This window comes from Macrobrachium nipponense, chromosome 23 (assembly GCF_015104395.2).
Source record: "Macrobrachium nipponense isolate FS-2020 chromosome 23, ASM1510439v2, whole genome shotgun sequence".
NCBI classification, from domain to species: domain Eukaryota; kingdom Metazoa; phylum Arthropoda; class Malacostraca; order Decapoda; family Palaemonidae; genus Macrobrachium; species Macrobrachium nipponense.
Genome location: NC_061090.1, coordinates 20,116,532 through 20,131,693, shown reverse-complemented (window position 1 = coordinate 20,131,693; position 15,162 = coordinate 20,116,532). Strand labels below are relative to the sequence as shown.

General features: G+C 38.4%; 1 protein-coding gene and 1 long non-coding RNA gene across 5 annotated transcripts in view; both read left to right on the top strand.

Moving 5' to 3' along the window:
- LOC135199269 (segmentation protein Runt-like) overlaps nucleotides 1-6,038 on the top strand; it is a 58,323-nt gene extending 52,285 nt beyond the window's left edge. For 2 of the 3 annotated variants that reach the window (XM_064227164.1, XM_064227162.1), the window contains exons 3-5: nucleotides 450-581; nucleotides 1,851-2,060; nucleotides 2,981-6,038. In XM_064227164.1, coding sequence (XP_064083234.1) covers nucleotides 450-581; nucleotides 1,851-2,060; nucleotides 2,981-3,363 — 725 coding nt within the window. In that variant the 3' untranslated portion in view covers nucleotides 3,364-6,038. The remainder of the gene's footprint in view (nucleotides 1-449; nucleotides 582-1,850; nucleotides 2,061-2,980) is intronic. The other variant, XM_064227163.1, reaches the window with a different exon arrangement.
- A 1,695-nt stretch (nucleotides 6,039-7,733) lies between these two features.
- LOC135196331 (uncharacterized) overlaps nucleotides 7,734-15,162 on the top strand; it is a 237,010-nt gene continuing 229,581 nt past the window's right edge. Inside the window, exon 1 of one of the 2 annotated variants that reach the window (XR_010310383.1) lies at nucleotides 7,734-7,821. This is a non-coding gene — a long non-coding RNA (uncharacterized LOC135196331). Of the gene's footprint in view, nucleotides 7,822-13,804; nucleotides 14,070-15,162 lie in introns of those variants that run through there. The other variant, XR_010310380.1, reaches the window with a different exon arrangement.

The following is a 15,162-nucleotide window of genomic DNA, read 5'->3' as shown; positions in this document are numbered from 1 at the left end:
TACATAAAAAATATATAATGTTATATGATAAATTAAATTGATTAATTGTTTTACATCAGCACACTTTTATTTTCTTCTCGTCATTGAATTTTTCAATGTATTAAATTCAAATATTATTCATTCATAAATGTTTCCTTTATTTTTCATTTATCAACCAATTTTTAATGCCATTCATTCGTTTATTCATTAATTTAAATCGGGTAAAGTAATTTTTTATATCAGACACAAGAAGATATTAACTTTATTTAGTTTTTTTATTTATTCGTTTATTGAAAGATATTTTTGATATATTCATTCATCCATCCATAATCTACTCATTCTTCTGATACAAAAATGCACTCAACTCATAACTTATTCATCCAGTCACGTAAATTTATTCATCATTTCATTAATTGAATAATTTATTATAAAATAAATTCCTTATTGATTTTCCATTCCTTCGTTTCCAGGTCACCCCGGCTGGGGATTCCCCCTAGGATACCACCCGTGGCTGGACTCGCACCTCTCGGCCCTAGGATACAATTTAGGACTCACGGCGTTTAACCCCCTGGCTCACACAAAGGCCCTTGAGCTGGCTCGAGGTAAGAGGGAAGTCTCCCAGTTGTTCCTGACGAAGGGCGAGATTGGTGTCCTTTGGCTGGGTCCTTGAGAATTAGATCGTTCTTAAAATCTTAAAATTTCGAGTGTTACGACACATGTAGTCTTCAAATGGGCCGTTTTAGGATTCATTATATCTTAATCCTGAAAATCGATCGTTTCAGGACTCATAATACAATCCAAAGTCGATCGAATCATCTCATCTTAGTTTTCCTTATCGATATTTTCAGGTCTCATCGTAATCTTTAAACACTGTATTCAGACTTACTCGATCCTTTTAATATCCATAATATAGTTTTGAAGTCAATCGTTTCAGGGCTTAAATGATCATGAACTTAAAGTATCTTTTATGGAGTTATTCGTTGGGTTGTTTTTCCAACGTTTTTCGGTATTTTATAAAGCATTTCTGTTAACTACTGATGACTTCAGTATTATGTGCTAATCGTCATCAACATTATCTCTTTTCAGTCTGTTAATAATTTATTGCTTTGTTTAGTAATTTGACCCTGGTTGTATGTAGCAATAATTTGCCGATATTTCGAAAAAATATACTTTTTGGATGAGAAGGATTCCATATGTCTGCTAATAATAAATTTACTTATTTGGAATTTGTTGGATAAAACGCCCTTTTTTTATTTGTAAGAAAATATGTTTATGGAAAAGTTTCAGTTCTAAGAGTTTAGATGTATTTATTTGTACTTTATCGCTGCACTAACAATTGCATTACATATTGTCATTTTATTGAATAGTATAACCCCAATTGTGTTTATTTGTAACCGACTGAATATTTTTATTTGTACCAGAAGATTAATCCAGTTTTTAGCACTGATAATATAATTATCATTCATGCACCATTTTTTTTCATAATTCATAAATGAAAAACCATCATTTTTACTTTACTAATAATTCACTGTAATATTTTATAATTAATTGATTTATTTATTATTTTCCGATTTGTTTTCTTTTAATTATAGTCGGAGGAAACGGTTGGTCAGATTTGCACTTTTTTTATTTATTCATAACTGACAAAACCTCCTATTTAGGTTACTGATAATTTATTTTAGTATTTATTTATTGCTTTATTGTATTAGTTAATTTCCGATTTTTCCTATTGATGGTATTATAGGCAACGACGGGTTAAATTTGTACTTGAGTTTTAACATAACCCATACATGAGAAAACCCTCTTTTATTATTTATTTATGATTAAATATCTTATTTACTAATTTCAAATCTTTTCCCTTTCATTCATAGTCGGAGGCAACGGCTGGTTAGATGCCTGGCGCGGTGCCTCCGGTCTCGTGGGCGGCCTCGGAATGGGCGTGGGTGGATCTCCCCTTCCCGGAGCTACTCTTAGCGGGCTTTCCGCCCACTCATTACCCACGCTGCCCACCCACAATCCCCCACAGTCGCACGCCCTTGCCAGTATCACCAACTCTGAAATTCCAAGATCGTTATTAAGCGGTAAGTCATTTCTTATAATGTTTATCGTTGACCCAGGTCACATCAGGTCGGGTTCTTGTGTTTGCCGGTTAGGGGAAGTGGTCAGGTTCTGATGGTGTGTATAGGAGGTTGAGGGAGAAGTGGTCATTGTTCTGATGTGGATTTATAGGTTTGAGGGAGTGGCAGGAGTTCAGATGTGGCTGGTTGGAAAGAGGGAGTGGAGGCCAGAGGATTCCTGGTAGGCTCAGCTAGATTAAAGGGAGTGGCCAAGTTCTTGTGAGTTGATTAAGTGGAGTGGCCAGGTTCTGACGTGGCCGGCTTAAGGCGAATAACCGAGTACATATGTGTCCGGTTTATAGTGGCGGCTATTGTATGACGTTGAGGCATAAGTATTGAAATAAGTATTTTAAGATTTATTTTCACCCTTTGGCACTTTATTTAGAAACTTACCATTCGATTGACAGAAACTTTGAATTTTCAGTTGTGTTAATTTAAAATTAGGCTACAACAGTTTTAGTTTAGGTGTTTCGTTTGTTGTTATTTTCTCCTAAACATCTTGAAGTTTTGACTATTTGCATTTCTTTGTTACGAAAATTGCTACTGATTTACTAAGCTCAAATTAAGCAAAGGTTTACTACGATATTTATTTTTGTATAAAGCACCTTAGATACTTAGCAAAGGTTTTACATCGTTATAAATTCTGAACAGTTTTTTTTAAATATTCTCACTAAGTTTTACATCTTTATGATATTGAGCCATTCTAGTATTTGTTTAGATTTTCAATATATACTTTAGATATATTTTTAAGCAGTTTGAGTTTGTTTCCATGGGTAAAAAATCTGTAAATATAGTTTTTTTGTCCTTATGATGCATATTCTCCAAGGCAAAAGACCCAGTTGCTGTTTTGATTAATTAAACACATTCTCCTTTATTTCCAACAGCAGACACCAGGTGTCTCAGATGTCGGGGCTGTGAGTCGGGAGGTCCCTGTTCGTCCATTCTCCATCATTCCTCGCCGGTGTCGTCATCTCCTTCGGCCATAGCCTCCTCCTCATCCTCCTCCTCCTCATCTTCCACCTCCTCCTCCACAACTACAAGCACCAGCAGCATCACGAACAGCAGCAGCGGTGGGGGCAGCAGCAGCAGTAGCAGCGGGGGCAGCAGGCCACCGCCCTTGGCTCCCATCGACGGCCTTAGCGCATTTTCCATCCCCCGGTCTCTGGGAACGGCCAAGACCACGTTCCCGTCCAGGGACTCCTCCTTCCAGCCAGTCAAACCATCCAGCGAACGGTCGCCCGAGACCAAAGTCTGGAGGCCTTATTAGGAACGAAGTGTAAGAAAGAAAGTAGGAAAGAAAGAAGGACAGTAGGGTGTACAAAGGCTCTCCCTGGAAAGACCCTCTAAAGTGACAGAAACGACAAAATAAACCTATCCTTTTCGGAGGGCTTCAAAATGCTCTCCTTCTTCTCTTCTGCCTCGACATTGGCTAGGACGTTGAAATAACGACAGAGCGCTTTAGTGAAATCTGATATTTAATGAAAAAAAAAAAAGACTTCAGTTACAGGAACTTGTGATATCAAGTCAGATTGAAACAAAACGAGCAACGCTGCCTAATTGTTATCTGTCGAGTGTTAAAGACAAATTCCTGGAGGGTCCAAAAGGGAAGGAGAGTTAATGATTTCAGCTCAGGTGTTTGAAGTATCGTCAGTACAGTGGGATAGGAGACACTGAAGTGGAATAATGCCAAGGGCCTCGTGAATTTTTCGAAGAGGATTTTGCATCCCTCGCCAAACAGTTTTTTAAAGCCACTGGAATAAATTGAGTGATTTAATAAATTTAATGAGTATCATTCATCTGGAAGTCAACCAGTGAGCCGTGAGAATGCAAGCAACCTGATTGAGGTTGTTCCGAAAGGACTGAAATTTTTACAAAAGAAAAAAAAAATTGGTTATGAATATATTTTGTTCTTATTTATTTCGTGACAAAATTGCGTGTCATTCTTGACAGTTTCTTCGGCACTTGGCGGGGAACACGTGAAGCGTGTTTGGCGGGAAAAGAGAAAATGAGTGATTGATAACTTCATGGAGGCCGAGAGAATGTTGTTTGTACTGAACTGCGTTGACATTTTAGAGTGGTGCGGAAAAGAGCGTCGAGACCAGAAGGAAAACAAACTAGCAGACAAATAAATGAATTAAATAAACCTGCAGGGCAACGGACCCCATCTTAAATATAATTACGAAGCCTTTATGTGTGATATTTAATCGAGTCTTGAAAACAAAGGAAATTAACCCAGAATACAAAATAGTGAATAAGGACAATTAAATAAATAAAAAAAACAAGTAAAAGTGATAATAGTACAACGTCGAATACAAGAGAAAAATGGGAGAAACTCAGAAAATAACGCAAGAACATCTCCCTGGAGGTGAATCGAAGGTACGGACGCAAAATCCTTTGCATTGTTTACTTGTGGAGTTTGGAAAATCTGACAGCAACCGTGATGATTGAAATCTGGCAGGGCAGATTTTCAGATTTTTAATGAGCACCCCCGACTCCGCATTTACAGGGTATAACCACTATATCATCTTTGTGTTGAATGCGTTTTTTTTTTCACCCCTTTTTGGGAAAAATGTCAGTGTTCTCTAATTGTAGGGTGTATTAGATCCGAAGGCTGAAAGATTTATTATTATTATTATTATTATTATTATTATTATTATTATTATTATTATTATTATTATTATTATTATTATTAGCCACTTTTGGTGGTAAATTTGCAGTTGATTTGCTGGTGTCTTGATTCTCATTCAGTTCATTATTATTATTATTATTATTATTATTATTATTATTATTATTATTATTATTATTCAGTATCTGATACTGTTTAGTCAGCGGTCATGGTTCATTATCATTATTCATTTTGAAGTGTATAACTTGCTTTTGTGTGTGTGTTTTTTTATATTTTATTTTTGCATTTTGGTGTTCATTGACAATGGTTTTCTTGTTTGAAAAACTTATTATTATAATTTTTTCAGTATGCTTTCAGAGTGTTTGATCTGAGCCTACCACTCGTTGTATATATGTAATCCTCGCCCCCCCCACCCCCATGTGTTGTCTAAGTCATCTTTTTAGCTGTTGCTATTTGTTTTGTTCGGTTTGTACATATATGTAAGTGAATATCTATTTATTTTAGACCTCTCATCTCCTTATTTTTCATGAAAAAAGGAACTTTAATCAAATAAAATAAAAGCGAAATAAAAAAAAAAGTGGTTTTGTACCGTAGTGAAACTGACCTAACACCACCTCATCTACCCCTTCCCTCCCTCCGGCCCCCCTCCACCAGTAGTCAGGCTTGCGCATGTGTCGTGCGTCTGGAAGGCAAGTGCATTGTTTACTCTCAAGAAAATCTTGCTGCCGGGAAAAAGGTTGTACTGTATCCCAGACCGGAATGCCATTTGATTTATGCTTTGAAAATCACGTTACGACAATAGTTTTGTCTGTTTCTTTTTTTGGTACTCCAATGGTTTTTCTATTTTATTGTTTGACATTTTTTTGCTGGATTATGAGCTTCTTCTAGCTTATATATTTATACCAAATCGGCGACGCCTATGTAATGATTGTTGACAAAGAGTTTTCATCGACGCTGAACCAGTTGAATTCAAATGAATTGGTTAATATCGTATTTTTAGGCTCTGGAATCCTCTAGCCTCTTCTGTTATCCCTCCCCGCTTTTATTCTCTTCCTTATCATGTTTGGGACTAAGAATCAGAATTTTTTTATATTTTACATTTTTAGTCAAAAGCACTTCTTGAAAAATAAATAGTCATCCTTAATTACTGATGCTGCTGGTAACTAATTTATCGGGTAATGTGAACTGGCGTCGCAGCAGTTATGGTCATCGACGCCGTACTGAAGCAGCTGTGTATTTGTCTTGCAAATGTGTGACATGTTTGTTTTAGCCCTCACTTTGTAAATACTTGTATACAATAAATGTTTCAAAATATGTACTGTGGACCGGTTATTATACACCTATACAACACCCCCCCCCCCCACCTCAGCTATGACAGCTGGAAACCCGAGAAGCTGAACAGCAGAGAAAACAGTTCCTCTTCTGTAATGATAGAAAGTGAATGCAGACACGGAGCTTGCAACCTCACTCTTCGTGTAACTTGAGTTGATTTGGGTGGTGTTACCTCTCTGAGTTAGTTTAGGAAATGGTCTTTAACGATGACTAAATTCATATCCTTGCACGCTGTGGTTTTTTTTTTTTTCTTGCTAAAGAGTCATAGAAAATGTCCTCTATTCCTATTCTATCTCTTCCATTTTACTTTCCACCCTCTCCTAACAATATATGTTCATAGTGCACCTGCGAGGTTTTCCTCCTGTTACAACTTTGTAACCCTTTTACTGTCAATGTCTGTTTCAACGCTGATTGACCTCGTAGGTCCCAGCATTTGGGCTTTGGCCTAAACTATATTCAGTTCAATATTCATAGAAAATGTCGCATTTGTAGATAGGCCGTTTTGCCTCCTCCTCCTCCTCCTTCTTCCCTTTCGTGAGTGTCAGTCTCGTGAAACTTGAGTACCCGTTCAGACTCCACGCTAGTCAGTGAGCCTTCTAGCCGAGAAACTATATGTACCTGTTTTAGCGCGTTTACTGTTGCAATTAGACTTGCAATATACATAAAAACATTTAAATTCAAAAGTAAGTAAATTCAGCATTAAGATTCATCCACAATGTGACGCAAGATCCCTTTCCAATCATTCAATCAATCGTATGTATACTGACGCTTATGGTAACAAATAATTACCATCGTTGTACATTTGTCACCTGAACTGGTTGCCACAATTGCTAGCACATATATATATATATATATATATATATATATATATATATATATAATATATATATATATGTGTGTGTGTGTGTATGTATGTATGTATTACTGCAAATTCTAAGTATGTCAATATATAAGACCTCTTTCACACGTATAGATTTAATCAGGGCATTTCGTCTTCAACTGTATGGTTGTTCATTGGTAAGTACTTTCTGAAAAAAAAAAAAATTACGAGAACTTTTTAAAGATTTAATCTCTCTCTACCACCATACAAGAATGACTGATTTTTAGGCACATCCTGGCGTCACAAAAGCGTGGGTCGTCTTCGTAGGAACGGTGTATACCTAAATAAGTTATATAACGAAATTATGAACATCATCATTCGTCATTGTCCAATGAAAATAATATTCTCATAAGCATAACTTAGTCAGGTAAGATGATACGCGAGGTACAAGAAAGTTTCCCCTCTCTCTCTCTCTCTCTCTCTCTCTCTCTCTCGATAACCCTCAAAGGTCCCAGGAGGCGTTATGAATATTTCAGGAGTAAAGCTCTTAGACGGGATAACCCAAGGATATCATAAATTCTGATTCGACGAGTGGATAATATCCTTCTGTATTTGTAAGCACAGCGCCCCTCTCTTACGGTCTCCTCTGGGGAAATCGCATATCATAACGGGGACCCCCTGAAATGTTTTTCTATTCCTCTCTGAGGCGGTAAAGTAAGGCAGCTTCTGTTTTATTTTGTTTTATCTGAGAATGTATATACACGACGTCTAGAGACTTCGAGGTGAAGTAAGACAAGTTTCGTGGACGTGTACGATGTCGAGAGAATTCTTCCACCAAGTCCGGCGTATTCCAGGTAGATATGGCGCTCCGTCGAATACTACCGTGTCTTGGTTGTGTTGGTGTTGTTGATTTCCACGCAGGACGCGTCCTACGAAGGTCTCCGAAGGTAAGAGTGGGTAAAGGCACTCCTGGTGCTTAAAGGTAGATGCCAAGAATAATGTAGTAAGCGCCGAAAGACTTAAAATTTTAGAAAAGCATGCTTAGAGCTGTCGGCAACTCGGCATGTTGGTAAGCTAACAATGGCAACGGGTGTTGGCAAGGGGAGGTTTTAAAAAGTGACGTGATGGAAAGGCATTTCTGCTAATTATAAATTATTAGAGAGAACGAATAACTCTGTTAATTGGACACCCAAGGGTAAGTAATATTACTTTGAAAAGTAAAATGATGAATGGTGCAGTAGGCTAAATGTTAAAACGCTCAATGATAAACACTGCTTGACAGCCATGGAGTCGACGTCACTTGGTAAGAGGTTACGAAAAGCGCAGTGCTTTAAGATAAACAGTTAGCCTATAGAGTCCTGGAAGTTGAAGCATTGTAAATGACACAATTAGAGCTTTAAGGTAAGGATTATGTTGATGGCTGGTAGGTAAAATAATCATGGAAGCTAGCGTCGTAACCATGGATGCCAGCGTCTTACACCAGCTGCGGCTTGTGGGTCATTCCCGGGCTTATTCAGCAACGGGACCAACGGCTTTACGTGACTTCCGAACCACGTCGAGAGTGAACTTCTATCACCAGAAATACACATCTCTCACTCCTCAATGGAATGGCCGAGAATCGAACCTGCGACCACCGAGGTGGGACGCCAACAAGTTACCAACCACGCCACTGAGGCGCTTAGTGCTAGTTGGTGAAGTTGCCACAAGATGAAGAGTTCTGTAATTCAATTTCCTAGATAGGTTAGGTTAAGCTGCAGTGTATTATTTTTTAATAAATTCTGAGAGGTTAAAAAGAAATGGCTAGTGCTCGAAGTCGGTAAAGTTGCCATAAGGTGAAGAATTCAGTCATTCTGTTTCTTAGAAAAAGTTAGGTTAAGTTACATGTAATTTTTTTTTATAAATTCTAAGGTTATGAAGAAATGGCTAGTGCTGGTTGGTAAGTTGCATATAAGATGGCTAGTGCTGGTTGGTAAGTTGCATATAAGATGGCTAGTGCGTGGTTGGTAATTTGCCATAAGATGAAGAGTTCTGTAATTCAGTTTTGCTCTTAGTCTTGGAGCTGCAAAGGTCAAACATGAGTCACATCAGCCGCCTTGTCAAGGTGTATAATACAGTGATGTGCTTTTACACCAGAACTTTAGGCCACATTTGCATTGAAGTTTGCATAAATACCTCGCTGGCCTATTGTGACATGGTGTATAGCCTAGGCAGCTCTTCAGAAAACACATAAAGAGTATTATTTGTAGAATTGGGAACTTTTATGTGACTGCATCATAAGGAAGCAAGCTGAAAGAAAGACAAATAAATACCAGAGAGATATTACCTTGAGCAGCAAATGCTCATCTTCGACCTGAAAAATCCTCCAAGTTGGCAAAGCGCTTCCTGGTGTAAAACATAGCCTAACTTATTATCTCCTGCGCCTCTCCCCATCCTCCTCCTCCCTGCTCCTTTCCACATCCTCCTCCTCCCTGCTGCTCTCCCCATCCTCCTCCTCTTTCCTCCTTCCCCCCTTCCCCAGCCAACGCCTCTTGTGAGGTAAAGTACAATCTTACACCTGACATTTCCATAACAGAACATTAACCAATATTTAAGTGGTAAATTGGTAATGCAACATTTTTTCTTCTACTACCCCATGAAGTTGCGCAGACTCCAATGATCAGTAGCCTGACCAGACCTTTTACAGACTGCAGGCCAACTTTACAGCATAAATTTCAATTCAATGGCCCCTTTGTGTCCATGTGAATAGGTTTCATCGACCGAAATAATAATGATAATAATAATAATTGGAATGGAAAGGACTAGCATATAAAATTTAGACCAAAAGCCAAGGGTTGGGACCTATGGGGTCATTCAGTCCTGCAGGGGAATTTTAGAGTATAAAGGTTTGAAAGATGTAACAAGAGGAAAACCTCCCAGTTACATTATGAAACAATTGTTAGGAGACAGAGGAAAGTGAGAGGAAGAAAGAGAATATGAACGGAGGTACAGTAAAAGGAAAGAAAGGGGTTGCATCTAGGGGTCGAAGGGACGCAGCGTAGAACCGTAATGCCTATAATGCAGTGGGTGAGGTTGCTGGCACTACCTCCCTTGTGGGGATTGGCGAGAATGAGAATTAAACAACGCATGATTTAAATCCAAACTTCATCATCATCATCGTCATCATCCAGGTGCCATATCCCCAAGGACGTCGGCAATCATGGCTTGCCATTCCTCTCTATTTCCGGCTCTCTGCAGCAACTGAGCTGCAGACATTCTTCCTCCAATCATTCTCACCAATCCAATACTTCATAGAGAAGATAATCCATTCTTAAAGGATGGGGTTGTATCAAGATTCAAATCTGGGAGTATGGGGCTATGGTTTTCCATGTCAGTTGCATTCTATTGTGAAATTGAACGTCCTGTTCCTCTCTATCAACAGTTCAAAAGTAAAGCCAAGATTTAGAATATTATTTTGGGCCATATTGAAGACGATATCGTCGTTTCGTATGTAGTATCATCGATAATAATCGGTATTACATTGGCTTATCAACGCGTCACTTCTACTCTGAAGTGCTAGTACTAATTATGGCGTAAGGTCTTTGGGGCGCCGTGTTTAGTACTAGCCCCTCGGGGATCAAAGTATTATATGCACCCATTTCTATATAGTATGGTCGACCAATTTTATTAATAAATAAACATCTTCGTGCAGCCATCAACCTAACATTTACCCTACGGTATTTAGTACTAATACCTCGGAGTAGGTGACGCGTAGATGAGCCAAAGTAATTTACGGCCACTTTTCAGACAAAATTAGTAACATATGTAAGATATTATAGGCCCTTTTTGACGCTGTCATCTCATCTCAGTCCTGAAATTCCAACCATTATCTTGAGCTTTTTCCAAGGTACAACTTAGAATTAATTTTGTGATATCAATTGTTTTTGTATTTGTAAGGCTCATCATCCAAAACCCTTTTTAGATTATCTTTAAATGATTATTTTATAAAAACCTTTAATACTTTTGCGGCAATCCTACAATGAAAGGTTTTATTTGATAAAATAATCCGACAGTCCGAAAATAAAAGGTGAATTTTTAATTATGGCCGGATTCGATACTTTATTGGAAATGTAAGACTGTAAATTACGATTAACGTGTCATTTTCTGATATTTTGTTTATTGTAAAATCGTAACCTTTTATTGTAAAGTCGTAACCAGGCTCTTGCATCGTTTTTTGGTTATAATTAGGCTCCCTTTGCCTTATTTTGACCAGATTCTGACTTGGGCATGTGAATGACCTTACTAAGGTTAGAAGCCAATTTAAGAGTATCATTAGACTGTTAGATTCTGCAAAACTGTTGTGATTAGTCTCCCCATTAATAATAGCCATTATCAAAGCCTGTGGTCCCTAGTTTTACTGTAATTACACTCCAATCGGTTGTAATTAGACCGCTATTTGAGAAAGAACTTGATCATATTTTCTCGTATTTCAAGACTCGTAATTAGACGCCTTAATTGGGCCTCAGCGCAGCGCGTTACTTTTACCACTATAGTGGAAAATGAATTCAAATTCTTTCGCGATTGTCGCTTATTCTTGGAAGCATTTCAAGCGAAAGCTGACAGGATAGGCATCTTCACAGCCCCGTTAATCAAAAGCCCTAGAGAAATTAAAAGAAGAAAAAAAATGTAACCAGAAAGGAAATGTATGGAAGGAGGATTTTAGACAGCTTTTGGCCTGTTGCCTCAGAACTTAACGGCCATCTGTTATTAGTGATAGCATATTTATAGAGGCACGTTTGTTATTTCGCTACCAATGTTGACTATTTGTTGCTAAATTTAGCAGTAAGACTAAGGAGTTGATAGAAGACGGGCTTGAGTGACTACTACAAACCCCAAAGAAAACGGTAGACTTGGCTTCCAAGCATCCAACGCGAGCAAGTTCGTTAATAGTTCATAGCTTTTGGTGGAGTTTTTAGCTTTTAGCCACCAAACTTGGCATTGAGTAACTGGTGATTGTACAAAATCGAAGTTTCACAGTTTCCAGATTGCATGGCTTCATTTTAACTCACACTTGTGACTTCAGTTGTCACCAGTGAAAAAAAAAAAAAAAATACTGAAGGCTGCTGCCTTAGTAATGAGAAAACGTTCCCGCCTTTTATGGCTCCGCAATAAAATCTTTTGATTTTTCTCAGCCTAATCAACATAAACCTCGTTCGTAACTTAAGAGAGCAGTTGTTACTAGCATTCGAGCAATATTGTTTAACGGAGGTGCATAAGATTTTGTAGTGCTGATTGGAGATTTTTTTTAATACTATTGTATGTTCTCCAACACTTTCTACTTAATAATCCGAGTGATTAATTGATGGCTATAAATATGTGTAATAGTTATTACTACGCGCGCACACAAATTTCTTCACCATACTCCTTTTGACCTCACCTGAGTTAATGTCACAATCACAAGTTAGCTTTTTTTTTTTTTCATCAAAGTATGTAGTATGTTTGTATGTAGTAATGCGAAGATGGTCAACTTTTTCAACTGCATCTCCAGAACCACTGGTTCAGTTTCAACTAAACTCATACTTCTAAACAACTTGGTTAAAGGGGTTTTCTAGCCTCTCCAAATGGGGCATTATTTCTTTAGAAGGTGAGGTTATGAAGAAATAAGGAAAATAATGAGAGGTTATGCAAAAATATTTTTCTCTAGACCTACTGGGATTAAGGAGAAAAAAAAAATCTTCAACAGTGCTCCGGTTTTTTAGGCTAATAAGCAATCGTCATCCTTTAGTGTGGATTAATATTCGTTCAACCCACGATCCCAGAACCTGGGTGTGGACATGATATGGGTCATAATCTTAGCAAGTGCAGACAGGTGGTTCTAGTTAGCGGTATGGTTTGAGTCTTCGATTCCCTGTAGAGGAGATGTAGTTAGTCACGACCTCCGCCATTGTGTAACTACCAGGTTCGGAAGTCGGTGCTTAGGCCTTCAAGAGGCAAGACTGGGTTTTGATTTATTTTTTTTTTTTTTTTTTTTTTTTTTTTTTTTTTTTTAGCGGGGCAGAGTACCGATGCCCCAGTCAGACGTCTGCTCCACCCAGGAGTTCGGAACCTGGAAACCGTTTGTCTTTTCCTAGATAGGCAAGGCTGTTGTAAATTATTATATATATATATATATATATATATATATATGTATATATATATATATGTGTATATATATATACATATATATATATATATATATACCTATATATATATATGTATATAAACGTATTGTGCAGATAATCCTAGGAGATGCAAGCCATTTAGTATAAGCGAAAACCACGGGAAAACCAGTTTTCTTCGGTTTAGCTATATATATATATATATATAATATATATATATATATATATATATATATATATATATATATATAACATTTATGTATATATACTTAATATATGTATGCATGTATAATCTCCATAATATATGTACGTACTATTTCAGTTTATGCCATCAAAACGCAACAGACCACTCTCGCGTACTCGCACTCGAAAATGCAAGCACGCACACACGCACATACATATGTACGCGTTCGCGCTCATTTTAACGCCATCATAAATTGAGTTAGATCCGGGTTGTTCAACTCCATTCATTGCTCATTCATGAACCATGTTTTTTTTTTTTTTTTCATACTATTCACGAGCTTTCATTCAGGGCCACCCTGTGATTTTTTCAACGGCGCCATTTGAAAGATTGAAGCCATGATTTTCACTCATAAATGTCCCGGTTCATGTAGCATTCATGACGTGATTTCATGTCAAATTTAAAACGCCGCGTAAACGACCTGGTCGCCAAAATGCTCTACTCCCCCCCCCCCTCCCTTTTTAACGGGAGAGGGGTAGGGGGTCGGGTGGAGGAGTGGTGGTTTGGGAGGCTACAGTAGCCAACCCGGCGAATGGTCGCCTCCGCGTCGTCGCCTCCGCTCGGCCTATCGCCAGAGGCAGGAGTGCACCGTGCACCGTACATCAAGTCCATTATCTCTGTGGTCCTAACCCCCCACCCCCTCTAATCTTCGTGCACCGTCATCATGCATAGACACCAGCAGCAGCAGCAGTCTCCCGGATGAATAATTTTGCAGCCGATCTGCGTTAATCTGGTCAATTGATAGGCCGATCCCTGGCTAATCCGACAGCGGAGGATTCGAACCAGGTGGAAAAGTTATTTTGCTGCTCGTATCACACAGGTAAGCCGACGTCATAACGTACGACATAGTCCAAACGACGATTCTGGTACAGGCGTCAGTTCGTGCATATTTCTCAGTCGTTCGTGTCATATTCGAAAAAGAAAAAAAATGCGTTCCGTAGATGGGAGGTTTGGGCGAGGGTTGGCGCGCATTGCTTTGTTTGAGTCTAGGTTGTCGTCATCAGCTGGTTCGTGCGACACGTGCCGAGGGATTCTTTGTTCATATTTCATGTGGATTTGTTGGAAAGCAAACTGCCCTTAGACTGGCTCATGGCTGACAAAAAAAAGTAGTAGCAGCAGGAATAGTAGTAGTATGAATAACAGTAGTATTACTACTAGTGGGAAGGGCAAATACTAGTGTCTAATCCCAATAGAAGTGGCTTTTCTCTTCAGTAAAGTGGAAGGTTGGAGGAATTGGAGAAATCGTGAGCATCGAGTATTTCTGGTCTAGGTATATGGAGAGAGAGAGAGAGAGAGAGAGAGAGAGAGGAGAGAAGAGAGAGAGAATGGATTGAAAAACTGTAACTGTAAAACATTCCCCTGTGAGATGTTCGCCCTTTTACTAATAAAAACTAGAAGAATTGCTCACCAGGGCATACCCACACCATCTCCCCAGCTTTTCATATCAACCAAGCTTCACATTTCCGCAGAGAAAAGTTGTGATCGCGAGGATTAACTTATTCTCATCTTAATATTATATTCCATGTCTCCGGCAATTAGATGTTGAGACGCCAGTTTTAGTAACCGTAAGTCGATCAGTTATCTCCCTGAACATTTCGTAATTCTTCTAAATTACCTCATTTACCTCTGCTGAAAATTAACTATAAATGATTCAGTATTGCTTTCCATTAAAAGTATTTCTGCCAGGTAGAACACTTGCTTTCCTCAAAAAGTAATCTTAGTTTTAACAGACCACTGAGCTGATTACAGCTCTCCTAGGGCTGGCCGGAAGGAATAGATTTTCTTTTTACGTGACTAGGAACCAACTGGTTTCTTAGCAAAGGGAACTACAGCTTATTGTGGTATCCGAACCACATTGTAGCGAGAAATGAATTTCTAATGACCAGAAATAAATTCCTCTTATTCCACACTGA